Here is a 13559-nt window from a genome sequence, read left to right as displayed (position 1 = left end):
TCCACTTCTTATAAAGTATGTGGAGAACACACACATCCGACTAGGATACATAATAATGGAAGAATATTTATTAATAAACATCTAGAGTATGTAGATAGCGGGAATATTTCAACATAAAATAGCATAGGATACCTAGAATAATAATAAATAAAATGAAGTAAATAAAAGCTTCCCTCAGGGTCTCTGATAAATAAAGACAACGAACTAGGAATTATCAATAAACATCATCGTTTCATCCCGCCATTAAAAACCCCATGTTTCACACTAGAACATTAGATTAGAATGTTCGTGGAAGTTTTTGTTGCATATCTAATCGATACTCAAGCTCCTTCCTTCCTTCTTTTACTAAGAAGCTTCGCCGATATGTACTCCTTGATATGGTAAGAAGAGGTTGGTAGGTAGTTGGTTAGTTGGTGGTGGAAAGTTTAAAAAGTCACCATTCCTCTTTTACTCCCCGAGGATTCTGCGAAAGTGGATGGATGGATGGATGGATGGATGGATGCTTGGTTGGCTACTCGTATTATTAATAAATAGGGTTTTAGCTAAGCAATAACTAAAGGAGGTTACGGAGTATATGAAAAGCTCGGAGACGGAGACGGACGGACGGGGATTGCTTCTATGTATACAGTACGGATATTTTTCGAATTGCTGTTTACCTGTATCTGTGGAAATCATGTTAAGTAGTAATAATAATGATGATAATAATGTAGTTCATATCATTGTTATGGACCATAAATCTATTGAGCGGATTTTCAGATGGGAGAGTAAAAGACCGGTTGTTGAATATGGAAGATTCCGAGGCCGAAAACGGGAACGAGTTCACTACCGACTGCCGAGCCTATTACCGCTCCGCATCTAAAGGAGCTTAGCGTGAATTCCTATATATGCGAGTTTTTTCTTCGGGGTTGCTCGTTGTACACAGTGATGATGTGGAATGTTAGTGGAGATAAGATGTGTTTCTTTCAATGACCATAAGGATTAGGATGGGCGGATGAAAAAGGAGCGGAGTTCATGGTATTTCGGCAAATTGCAAAGTACTGCTATCTCCCCAATTCTCCGCTCGGTATTAAGAGTGGCAACCTTTGGACCAGAGACCAATGTATGAACATAGCGTGGATTCCGGACAGGACAGATGAAAATAGGGGTTCCCTGGAATTGTCATGAAACCCCATAGTATAAGGTACTCGAAGGAATTTGTTGCACGTCGTCAAAATGTTACCCTCTTCCTTGGTACTTCTAAATATAGTATGCAGAGTGACGATCTTGGGGCTTGGAAGTTTGCTTGGATAGCATCACGAGTGTTGTCGAGTACTTGGTGGTATTTGTTGCATATCTGAGGAATGCTACCTGCTGGGTTTGTTTGTTTGCTTTGGGTTAGATAGGTAGCTTGGTAAAGCTTATGTTGGAGTGAGAGGAAGAGAGTGGTCAATGGGATGTCAGGAGATTCTCCGCATCGTTAGATGCGGTGATGCTGGGGATCTGGTGATGGACCCGAGTGATGACGATGATGTTGGTGATGATGCTGGTGATGCTGGTGACGATGGTCGAAAGTGGGGTGGATGCTTAGGTGAGATGGATTGTTGACGTGTTCTCATCATTGAGAATGTTAATGGCAAGATCTTGATATTGGATTTGTCTTGTTGTGTGGTTATGAGAATGATAGGAAGCTTCTGATGGGTTTTTGGCTTTGTTTGGTGTTAAATTGAGATACTTTACTTCACCGCTAGTTTTGGTATAGCTAAGTATAGCTATTTTGATGTGATAAAATCACTCTGCCCTAACATTTTATTATATGGCAGTAACCAAATGGTTATGACGTAGTTCTATCATTTATCTTTCCTCATTGTCATTTATACATTAATTCCTTCTTGGTACTTTTGACTTAGAAAGCTTTGAGCGAAACGGAGAGTGTCACAAGCGTTTTTCTCTAATATTGGATCATGACTTCTCGATCCTTTGGCCATCTTGTCCCTTGCTTCATTCTTGCTTTTGATACTCATAATGGTAGAACAGAGCATCTTAAGAGCTCGTAATAAGCTTTCTATCCACTGACCAAGGTACTGAAGCAATTTAGATACAGCGGGGTAAATGGTAAATCATGTGGATTCCAAGAGTAACTATGTGTCCATGCAATCAAGCTCTTGCTACTTAAAGGCTTAGTATTTGTGGTTTCGTATTATCATTAAAATTAGAACCAGTTCTCTACTGCAAACATGACATGTTCTTTCGTGCTTCTTGGAGGCCAAAGTACTTATTATACTAGATGATTTGTGTCGAGGTCCCGTCTGCTTATAATACATTTCGTTGTTGCCGAACACTCTTTCCGTTGCTATTACTCTTCTCTACTCCTTTTCTCAGTTTCTCTGCACATAATGCATAGCATAGACAAAGCATTAAAACTAGACGATCACACGAAATATCTGAATTCTCGAGACATTTTCAAGCATTATGGAAACATTTTTGTCCCTGGTAGCGGTCCATAACTTGTGTTCTATTCTGCAAATGCAAGAATTACTCAGTGGTGACATATAAATGAATAACGTGACCGCTTTGGACTCTATATCAAGGACTGCTGTGTTGAATTCGTGATTAATTAAGCCTTTTACTCTGGTACAGAGTAATAGACGAACCAATAATCCTTTCAGACATATTACGAAACAGAAATACTTGCTAATAAATCAATCAGTTTAGATATCTACCTGTTTTTTTATCAAAAGCTCACCAGTGTCGTCGATGCTGGAAATGGATAATATGTCAATACTTTAAGATGGCAAGATTATGACTCGAAGAATATCACAAGTCATCGGAGAAATGAGTTTCAAGAACCTTTGATTAATGTAGCTATACAAACAGTGGATAATCCCTCGGTTCCTTTTGTCTGATTTGGAAAGTAAATGTTCAGAGCATTTCTTAAATAGACAGAGTTATGCAGAAGACACATGAATAATTGAGAGTACGCGATTGAAGAATTCGAAGCATTACAAGTGAATATCATATCTGATGAAAATACCTCATATATATGTGCAATTATAGGCCGGCTAGGATGCCGCCAGTGATCGAGCGGAAACTTAAAAGGAGCCTGTTCCCCCGAATTTATTTTCCTCAAAATTACAATTCGTTGGTCCAAACAGCAGACAGGAAGCCACCGGCCAGCATTTTTAAAGTATGAGGAAATCTACCTGGTGGTTCGCTACCCTAGCTTCGGGAGACCTTGGGTATGACTTTTGTACCGAAATACATCTATATGCAACGATTCTCCAATCTTGGACGTTAATTTCGAAGCTTCTGGTAAAAATGGTATTGTTATTTTTGTCAGAAGTATGATTATTGCTTACTATTTCCCAGAAAGGTATCGTGCGATGAAACAGCAAACTCTAATGAGAGACACGCACACATTCCGCTCTAAATTAACCATCTCGAGAAGTTGGAGGGAAGAAGAAACAAACCGCGCTCTTTTGTTAGTTTCTTCACAACGAATGGAATTACTCTGTGGAATATGGAAGTCACCTGCAGAGTGTTCAAATAGACTTTCTTCCATGAGAAGCTTCTTGAACAGATTTTCCCGCTCGGTAGGCCATCCACAAGGGAGGAAAAGTGGTTCTATATATTTCGGGCCTACTAGGAAGAAAAATCAGTGAACAAAGGAATGATATATCAACTAAATAATAGAGCTATGTCTGGCTGTATACCCCGCTCCAACCAATCATGTTACACTCCCTGGACTTAGGCATAATCATACCTACTCGAAATAACTGCTCTCGCGTAAATTGAATAAAGCATTTCTTGACTTTATAAAGCAGTATAAACATAGCTACGATTATCAAAATATTCTTGAACATTAACATGGCTACTATAAATGAAGGCATGAGGGAGGAGATCTATAGCACTTTCCGGAAAATTTTGCAATATGTATACATGATTATTTATAAATAAAATGCGAATTAATAATCATAGAATTATTGATTAGAATTCTGACTGAGGTGATAAAAGATAGATCTAGGATGACAACGATTATGAAGGGTGAAGGTATGATAACCCAATCAAACGACGATAAATGAACAAGATTCTATTCATAATCCCTAGATTTTGTTTTGAAAACCTACCTGAATTCGTAATTTGATGCCAAGATGAATCGAAATTTAGCCGTTCATCATTCTCGAGCGTGTATCTCTAGGATAGGCCATCCATGCCGCAGCTCATATCGGTGTTTCATCATGATCCATTGGCATACTTCAAATTCCAAAGGAATTATGCTGCAGATTGTGAGAAAGAGGATCCTAAAGATAGTATTTATAGGCCAATGCCTCAAGGATCATGGACATGATGTTGTGGATGAGAGAGGGAAATAGTCGACATTAAACGAATTAAATGGACCAATAGATGATCTCGGAGACGCACTTATGAGGATATAATCTTACTTTGTTTATAAAATGATAGTTAACAATACTAAGTTTTGCTTCTCAAAAAAACTATAGACCCTCAATGGAAAGAAGGTACATGGTCTCCAAGAAGCCAAGGCATGCATAGATAATTGAATGTCAAAATATCACTGGTGCTTACATTTTCGGAATAGGGGTTTGTTAGGATGAAATTAACTGTTAGCTCATAGTAGTATAGAATATCTAGTGATAGTAAAAACAAAATAAAAATAAATAGTTCAAGCGACAACAAACTACCAACACTAACAGCAAAAATCCTGATTGCTGATGTAGAGATGAAATGATTACCCCCCCCCCCCCCCCCTCACATCTTGTATATATATCTCAACCATCCAAACAACTAGAATGGATTGCTCAAACTTTTCAGCGACTTGATATAACTGGAAACAGTATAAAGTCATCAACTCTATATCAGAGCATCTTAAATAATTCGTAAACGAGCCCACATATGCGCGACCCACCAATATCACGCTACATTAACCTAGTTCTGAATTCAATATTCACATGACTCATGAGACAAAGTGGTATGAGAGGACACCTACGTGATAACGCTGATATTCGATCTTGTAAAATGGCCCATGATGACCTTACATCCATGAGTATAAATAGAAGTCCTTGAAAGTTGTGTCAAACATTAATAGCTGTCACATCAAGTAATACTATGCCTTTAGCGTAGTTAGAGGCTTACAAATCCGAGACTTGGTTTCTCATTTTTGGAGTAGAAATCATGCCCAGCCGTCAGAGTATGGACTTCACTGTAAGAATGCGGCTCACAGGATCATATCTTTCCTTCATGAAGGAGATAACAAAGATGGAAATGGACAGCAATATAAGAATAATGACAACTATGAATCAGAAAGCAACAAGAATTAGTTCTATGATTGCACTTTTAAAGTGCTCCAATTCTTTGACAGCTATGGTGCCTAGTGGAAAGGAGATTCCCGATTTTTACTAGAAAAAAGATCACAAAAATAGAACTTCCAAGAAATTCCTAATCGGTTTTGTTCTCTGTCCTCAGAGTAGAAATGCCGAGTTTCTGGAATGAGAGAAGATCAAGATGGATAGAGATAACATCGCGAAATTTTGCATCTCAATAATATGTGGTTTTGAATGGACTACTATGCCGTAAATGGGTTAAGTGAATCATAAGTTCCTGTTAGATGTGCCACGATAAGCAAACTACAGCAAAGTTCAAGCATCCTGGTAGATGTAAATCAAGTGAATACTTAGATCCACAGTTTATGAGTAGTATTCTGCCGTAAAATTTCCTATTGAAAGACTAAGTATATAAAGCTTTGAGAGAACAGCGTTTCTTGACATGACAAAAGACCTACTAGAATGAACATCGGAGAGATATTGAGCAGCCGCAAATGAATTACCCAGTACATTCTTAACTGGTGTCTCATACGTGTATATGATTCCAAAAAAAGCGAAGGATTTGCGTGAAGCAAGGTTCTCATCTGTTTATGTCTGCAGTGTAGAGCTTTACTATGGGTGTGGCAATGGAAGTTGTAAGAAAGAACTGGCGACAATATTTTGGAATATTTTTGCTATCATAAATACATTTCACCAGAGAAATTAAAAATAAATACTTCTTGAACTAATCCGTACCATATTTTTTTAGTAAAACAAAATTGTTCCACAAAGAAAACTTGAAAGGCAACTTATTACTTTCTATTCCGTTCAATTTTGGAACTCGAAGCTTAGACTTGGGGAATATAAATAATCAGCAAGGTACCAGGGTTATCTCGTGGATGTTAGATAAAATAGATATTTAGCTTTGTTAGCTCTATAATTTTCCAGTTTGCTAGAGTCATGACTAGAAAAAATCCGTCTATGTATGGAGGCCGATAGATGCGTAAGTATAAGAATGTGCAAAACTTGTTTACTGCTTTCTAAAAATTATAACAGAAAACCGAGTCCACCAGGGCTTCCGGTTTCATGTGCAGATTTCCGATAAGATATTACAAGCGTACTCTAAAAACTAGACCAGGTACTGCTGTTTTAATCTCATAGACTTTCCAGATCGTTATTTTCTTGTGGTACTTCTTTCGTTATCATTCAGTCTGAATACTGTCACCTACAAAGCTTTACAAAATACTCGAGTCTGATTGCATGAAGTCTAAATGTCCTGCTTTGTCGTAGCACCTTGGTTTATGTCAATGACCCAAAATCCTAGATCTAGCTCATATATCCACTAGTTATGAGCGGGATAATCATTTAATCGTATCAGTCTGCGCTTGTGGAAAGCTATTTATGCACTTGTCAGTAGGTATGAGAACGCAGATAAAGAAGTGAATAGTTTATTCTTTTGCACGAACTCAAAGATTGAACGAATCTACAGGTTTTGAGCGAAATCTGAGTAAGTGAATAGTATCATGAAATGGCCGCACATTACAACCGCATATATGGGAAAAGGCAATATACATTTCCGATGCCAATCCATTGGGAATTGATTAAATAAGAAGTAAAAATCTTTCAAATCTTTCAACGCAAGGCTCCTCCATCTCCGAAGACCTTTTAGAACTAAACTAGATGTTAGAAACCTGCTGAAATAAGGATATAATATGACATATCCAGCCGAATGACATACCAATAAATGATGACTCTGGAGAAGGGACAAGAGAAATCATATTTGAAAACCGGGAATTAAATCAAATCTCCACTAAGAACCAATATGATAGTATTGCTGCAGATTTTCAATAAAGAACATCATCTGATTTTTCAACTAAGATATGACTGGTCTTGAATATCTGTTCGGGGAATTCGTTAGAACCGTCTCATGTTTACACCAGAACAGGATCTTGAAAAAAGAAAATATTAGATACAAATCTGGTATTTTTTGTCTTCTGGTGCTCTAAAAATTGGAGAATTAGATGGTAAGCAGATCTACGGATGAAGTGAATGATGAGAATGACGAAAGGAAAGTCATATATAAATGAGCAGTTCATAATTGAACGCAGACTTATCTGAAGAACAAAGAATTTGCTTGGTTCTGGATATTCTAGCTCTAGCTCCAGCTTTGATTTCTTGTACAACTAGGCGTGTATCTCATAGTAGTTATGAAGTATCATACTTGGATTAGCAATGGCGATTTCATTTAATATAATCCTGTTATAAATGACTTGATTACTTGGACATTTATTATTATTAACTGTGTAACTGTCCTTGTAGGACTTGATTCAAATGAAGGGTTGTTTAGATAATCCTTGAGCATCAGCGATCACTGCAAATGAATCAGCGAGCCATGCGAGTCACGGCTAGTATAAGATGACGTATTGTAGTACTGAATCTAAAAGCCCAATTTTAAAGCGTTGTCAAGGTGTATAGATCTAGAGATGCACAATTCATACTACGGCAGAGCTAGCTGGGAAGTAGTTAGGCAAGCACTCCCATATTTACTAAACAGATATTGGTAACCACAAGAAACTACAAAAGCTGTCGAGAATTTCTGCTGCCACCCTAGTTGTCTCTTGTGGTGATGAAATTCTAGAGTCAGACAATAGGCCGTGACATATGACCTTGACTTTCCACACAAACAGGAATTTATCTGGCAAAGGAATCAAATGAGGGTCAGACAGAAACATGCGTATCTATTCCAACTAATCATATAGGCTCGAACAATTGCATAGCCATTCTCCACGGCTTTGCTTTATATTGCTGTCTGCAAACCTCAATGCAGATTTTGCTTTTTTGTTCATCTGCAAACATTTTGTCTTTCGCTATCGTAGAATATTGCGCTCTTGAAACCATTCAGTGCTAGAATTATATACATTATATTTATCTAAGTGAATAAATTGGTAATTATACAGAAAATCACTCGACAATACTCTAGGACTCACAACCTAACCAATGCACATAATGATTTACTAAATAACTCATAAGATTACCTCGCTTCCCCTCACTACATACTAACCCCGCCTCACCCACCAAACCCCTCAAAAGTTTAGCGAGAACGAATGACCGCTCATTCCTTGTTGCGTATATAAGCACCATGTAATTCAAAATACACGCACCATGTTGAACAAACCTTTGACATTGAACTCAGAGCTCTTGAAATCGATTACTCAAGAAATATACAATGGAAGATATTGATATCTGCACCAAGAACATCTGTTTGGATATTTACGCTCCACACACTCATTAGAATCTCTATTATATATGGCAGGTTGTCGATGTCCCCTAGATCATCAATCATTGTCAAGTTAAGGTTTGCATTTTCGCCGTTGCTGAATAGATTTCACATTGCTCCTATTCATCCCATAATATAAGATTATATTACTACAATTATAAAAACGAATTACTTTCGATTTTAATCTTACAAAAATACCTTAGAAAATTGTGACGACAGATTTAGTACATTTATGAATAGTAAGGCTTCTTCCACCTATATCTCCTTGGATTTTTGCCCGCTTATTTGTCCGCAGGAATCTTGCTCATCAAGCTGGGTTTTATATAATCGACCCATCAAAGTGAATATAGGGACGGGTGAGGCATGGGCCACGAAAACTTGCACTAGGCCATTTTATTCAATACTTCGAAAAGTGTAATTCAGCTACCTATATAAAAGCTATATCCTATAAGAGGTTTGTAAAAGAGAACGTGAAGTTGACTTCTTTACAGAGCACCCCACAGGCGGCCCTTGTCAATAAAGAGATCTAGAGTGCATGATCATGCACTATTATTTTGAGAGTAATGATTTGTTTATATAGAGTTGGAGGGAGCATTGTGAAGGAAAAAAAGGGAGATTATAGTAAAGCCTATTCTCATCCCATCCCATTATTGCTATGCCTTTCTAAAAATAGCTGTCAATAATAACGGCTAACCACCGTTGCTTTTGATGCTTTTTCATCAATCACCCACCTAAACATCTATGAATGCTAGCTTAGCTCGACACCTCATCCCCAAGCCCAGTGATTCCTTACTAGGCTCTTAATCAACAAGTCCACCATCGAAAACCCACCTATTTCACCGACTCAACAGCTAAAACTTGCTAGTATAACCTACTCCATATCTCAATTGCTTTGATTCTGTAGAGTGCTAATGGATAGAGAGACTCCAGTGCACAGTGAAGTCTTTCAATATAGCTTAGGTTTGCTCGAGTTAGGAGTGTGTCTCATGAGCATAAGTGAATGATTTACCAGTGTTATTGCATTTGCTGTGACTACGAACAAAACCACATCACATCGCATCACACATCATATTACCCAATATTTTCCAACCAAGGACAAAACTTTTCAATTCAGTTCTCAAGATTCGAGCATGAAAGTCTCGACAATTTAAAGCAAGCAATGAATAGGAAGAACGGTCCATAATGGAGACGACGAGGAATATGGGCAACTAGTAGTCCCACCCGCTTATACTGTCATACAAGAGGCAGGATCAAGCTCAGCAATAAAATTCCGGTCATATCTCTAACTTATAGCCCCAGATTCATTAAAGACAAGATCCATCACAATATATTTCGAGGCATAATAGAAAATTACACCCACCAACAATAACAACCATGAGGAAAAGCTGTGGTAATTATAGAAAACCAATTCCCTACTACATTACCTACAATACAACATGAATTATCTATCCAGCCTTCTAAGCATGCACTTATCAATCAATAGGTAGGTACTGAGCACTTAGATAAACAAATGCTAATTACTGTCTGGTCTGCGCATACATGTATGCAAGCAATATTTTACGTATCCTTAAACTTTTCGCTTATGACTAACTGACTTACTTGTAACTTTAACTTATAAATAAGACTCTCTAAATGCAAGCCTCGAAACCAAATGACGAAAGAGAGAGAGAGAGAGAAAGATTCAAACCCAATCCAAAAATCCAGCTCAGCTTAATAACCCTTAAGTTTTAAGTATCTCTAAAAAATAAACCTCATCCCATCTCATCTCATCTCATTAATATATACTCAGGTATTCAATTCTAATGTTCTCCCAAAAGAAAAGACAAGACAAGAATCAGCAATCAGTAATCAACAACTAACCTTAATCTTACTATAGTGATTATTTACACTCCAACAGCCTAGCACATACACAAAGATCCTGATAGTCATAACTACCTACCTACCCAGTGACAGTTTTACCCCCCCCAAACAAAAAAGGGATTCAAAGAAAAAGCTAATCACCACTCTCCTTCACACTGACATGAATGAATAAATAAATAAGAGCTCTTCCTTGCCTTCCTAGAATAAAAATGCTTCTCTGTCCAGATACTTTTCTCTTACATTTCCTCCCTCTCTCCCCTTTCTTCTCTTCTCTTCTCATTACCCTCCGCATCTCCTTCCCAATTACCCCCTCACATCCCAACTCTCTATCTCCACCTCTCAATCTTTAAAATCCAAATCCAAATCTAAATCCAACTATAAACATCATTTTTCTTCAAAAAGATACAGAGAATTCTCTATTCTCCCAACTTCCAAGCAGAGGAGAGAAGAGGAAAGGAGAGGAGAGGAGTGGAGAGGAGAGGAGAGGGAGGGGGATTCATTTTTCATAAGTCTTACTATACTTATACTGTAAGGTATTAGTAATATTTACTTTTAGACTTTTTGCACTGTCAATCACACCATTGTAATTTTTTATTTTCATTCATTTATTTATTTATTCATTTGTTGGGCCAGTTAGCCAACACGATCAAATATGATATACCAACCTTCTGATTCAACCTTCTAACTCTAATTCTACCACAAGCTTCAGTATTCCACCACACCACACCACACCACACCACACCACACCTCACCACACCACAAAACCCAAAAACATTCAACTATCCACAAATTAATCTCCCAATTTATAATAATTTGCAACAAATATAAATATATTTACATCTATATATTTATTCATATTGTTTAATCCGAAGAGGAAGACTAATCCATCCATCTACCCATCCACCCGTCTATCTATTCATCTTCCTGCTTTCTAAATTATCCATGCATTCATCCATCTAACCAAGCCACCTAGCAGTCCGAGACAATTAACCAGTTCCCAGATAATCAATCAATCAATCAACCTGCCATCTATCCCGGATATCCATCCATGATGCCCACTAAATCCACACCTCTATCTAACCAGATCTCATCTAGTAATCTAGTGCTGTGTCTAAAAGACCTTCCAGAAGCCTTTCTACATGTGTCCCCATCTCGACTCCAGTGAACTTTTGTCTTGAACTTTGTGTTTAATCGGCGGTGGTGATTTTTTGCGCAGCATTTTTATTCAACTGCTGTACAATAGTATTCCTTCTTCACCCTCACATCAAGCACCCACTTCACCCCCAGCACTTTCCACCAACCTTCGTCTCCAATCATCACAAACCTGTTCGAAACCACCCACGACACCTCTACAAACTCCCGCACATTCTCTATCACCCAATCTCTTTTGCCAATCCCCACTTTCTACCCATTGTTCTCCTTCTTCTCTCAATTCTTCATCTCTTCTCATTTCTGCTACTAATTCTTTCGCTGATTTCAATTTCCTAGACGCTGTTACTGTAGTTTGTCGAGACATATGAAGAGTATCAGAGAGATATGTTATTGTTTGAACCAAATCGGTTGTTAAAGAGTGTAAAGAGGTGATGGAGGTAAGGGATGCGGCTGTAGGACGAGGAATCGAGTCACTGAGAGTATCAAGGAGGGGAAGGAGTGTATCGATAAATTCTGGAGTTGGAGGTGCAGATAGAGGGGAGAATAGAGGGTGAGAGAGGTTTTGAAGTAGCCGAGTTTGGTGCAGGAGGTGAGTTGATAGGGCTGTGTGGGTTGTTACTAGTCTTTGGTCGTAGTTAGTATATTTGTATCGTATAGATGAGATACCTCCCACTCCTGCCAAGGAAGAAAATGAAAGGCGTAGAAACCCAATAGAAAAGTGCAAACAAACCTAGTAGTATTCCCCTCCACTCCTGACTGACCCCCCAAATCTCTCAAACTTTCAATAACCCTCTTAACAACTCCATCAGCTTGACTTCCATTATTTTCCGTCCCCCTCCTTGCCAACCCCTCTACCATATCCATCCTTGCTAATAATGCCGGTCCAAAAGCTGGACTCTCCAAATCTGAATCTCCTCCATAATCACTTCCATCATATTCACTTGGTGTCCTCGCATGACCCAAAGCATGAACTCTTCCATGACCACCTACTGGCGGCGTTAAATTTAGTAGATTTGGATTTAATGCTCCTTGTTGTTTCTTCGGACTCGTTACATCAACACCACTATCCCTGACTGGATGATTATTTTCTCCTTCCCTATCTTCATTATCTGAATCCGAAGCTGTCGTGTTTTGAAAATTAAGATCCCCTTCTTCTAGTTCTTCTCCTTCGTCCTCGCTCCACGCATCTGCCAGTTCGTCTGCAAGATTTCCAAGTCCATTTCCTCCATTTTGCGCAGATCCTAATACATCCATTCCCACGCTGTCAACGCTAGCACTAAAATCTCGAATCATATGATTTGGTGTAGTCGGTGTGTGTATGGAAGATTTTGAAAGTCTGCGAGAGAGGTTCATATTTGAAGGAGAGAAATCTAATGCGGAGGGTTGTCGACTATGCATGGGAGTTCGTGGTGATGAAGGCATCTTGACTGATATAAGAGTATATTCTACCAGTTTATCTATCGCTCGTGAGAAATTCCGTGATTCTAGGATCGTTGCGGTGTACTCTGTATTGAGTATTCTGATGGATATGAGTATGCGATGAGTAACCCTTGGAGTCGTCTAGAATATATCCAGTAGCTTCTCCTATTCAAGTTTCTAAAACAAAAACTATTGTCGATCTGCAATCTGAACCAATATTTGTATTCCTAGAAAGCCGTAGCGAAGTCGTAGTTGAAGTCTTAGACCAATTCGTAGAATAGAAGTATGAGTCTGACTCCGCGCAGCAAATTAATTGCTATGATTGTTTAAAACATGACAATCTTCCTTTTGCTTCTTGGATGTGTTGTCGACGTTGAAATCCAAAGATAATTGAACCTTGCTATACCATCAAAAGATTTGAAAGATCAACAGGGTATTCCTCAAAGGTTCTATCAAATCTCGCTTTTATTATTAATAGGAACCAGCGCAGCCATGAATGAGTTGGTTGTCCCCTGAATCGTCAATGGATTATGGATTTGGCGAGGGAGGAATTGATG

The 13559-nt window shown here is 38.4% G+C and overlaps 8 protein-coding genes across 8 annotated transcripts; 5 read left to right on the top strand and 3 right to left on the bottom strand.

The window, feature by feature from the left end:
- Positions 1-673: 673 nt before the first annotated feature.
- On the top strand, positions 674-859 carry SS1G_07490 (predicted protein; the record flags this gene model as incomplete). Its single annotated transcript, XM_001591993.1, has 1 exon — positions 674-859. One exon carries the CDS (start codon positions 674-676, stop codon positions 857-859), a length of 186 nt encoding a protein of 61 aa, XP_001592043.1.
- A 569-nt stretch (positions 860-1428) lies between these two features.
- SS1G_07489 (predicted protein) lies at positions 1429-1584 on the top strand (the record flags this gene model as incomplete). The annotated part of the gene is made up of 1 exon (XM_001591992.1): positions 1429-1584. One exon carries the CDS (start codon positions 1429-1431, stop codon positions 1582-1584), a length of 156 nt encoding a protein of 51 aa, XP_001592042.1.
- Positions 1585-2213: 629 nt separating this feature from the next.
- On the top strand, positions 2214-2483 carry SS1G_07488 (predicted protein; the record flags this gene model as incomplete). Its single annotated transcript, XM_001591991.1, has 2 exons — positions 2214-2247; positions 2359-2483. The coding sequence occupies 2 exons, from the start codon at positions 2214-2216 to the stop codon at positions 2481-2483; spliced, it is 159 nt and encodes a 52-aa protein (XP_001592041.1).
- Positions 2484-3320: 837 nt separating this feature from the next.
- SS1G_07487 (predicted protein) lies at positions 3321-4535 on the top strand (the record flags this gene model as incomplete). The annotated part of the gene is made up of 4 exons (XM_001591990.1): positions 3321-3457; positions 4001-4026; positions 4297-4328; positions 4476-4535. The coding sequence occupies 4 exons, from the start codon at positions 3321-3323 to the stop codon at positions 4533-4535; spliced, it is 255 nt and encodes an 84-aa protein (XP_001592040.1).
- A 631-nt stretch (positions 4536-5166) lies between these two features.
- Positions 5167-5394, top strand: SS1G_07486 (predicted protein; the record flags this gene model as incomplete). Its single annotated transcript, XM_001591989.1, has 1 exon — positions 5167-5394. The coding sequence occupies one exon, from the start codon at positions 5167-5169 to the stop codon at positions 5392-5394; it is 228 nt and encodes a 75-aa protein (XP_001592039.1).
- A 1383-nt stretch (positions 5395-6777) lies between these two features.
- Positions 6778-7072, bottom strand: SS1G_07485 (predicted protein; the record flags this gene model as incomplete). The annotated part of the gene is made up of 2 exons (XM_001591988.1): positions 6778-6965; positions 7033-7072. The coding sequence occupies 2 exons, from the start codon at positions 7070-7072 to the stop codon at positions 6778-6780; spliced, it is 228 nt and encodes a 75-aa protein (XP_001592038.1).
- Positions 7073-8136: 1064 nt separating this feature from the next.
- Positions 8137-8637, bottom strand: SS1G_07484 (predicted protein; the record flags this gene model as incomplete). The annotated part of the gene is made up of 3 exons (XM_001591987.1): positions 8137-8198; positions 8470-8505; positions 8580-8637. The coding sequence occupies 3 exons, from the start codon at positions 8635-8637 to the stop codon at positions 8137-8139; spliced, it is 156 nt and encodes a 51-aa protein (XP_001592037.1).
- Positions 8638-10927: 2290 nt separating this feature from the next.
- SS1G_07483 (hypothetical protein) lies at positions 10928-13005 on the bottom strand (the record flags this gene model as incomplete). The annotated part of the gene is made up of 4 exons (XM_001591986.1): positions 10928-10957; positions 11097-11210; positions 11756-11889; positions 12345-13005. The coding sequence occupies 4 exons, from the start codon at positions 13003-13005 to the stop codon at positions 10928-10930; spliced, it is 939 nt and encodes a 312-aa protein (XP_001592036.1).
- Between the last annotated feature and the right edge of the window lie 554 nt (positions 13006-13559).

Source organism: Sclerotinia sclerotiorum, genomic scaffold (genome assembly GCF_000146945.2).
Source record: "Sclerotinia sclerotiorum 1980 UF-70 scaffold_9 genomic scaffold, whole genome shotgun sequence".
NCBI classification, from domain to species: Eukaryota; Fungi; Ascomycota; class Leotiomycetes; order Helotiales; family Sclerotiniaceae; genus Sclerotinia; species Sclerotinia sclerotiorum.
The sequence above is the reverse complement of the archived record's forward strand: the minus strand, read 5'-3'. Positions and strand labels throughout refer to the sequence as shown.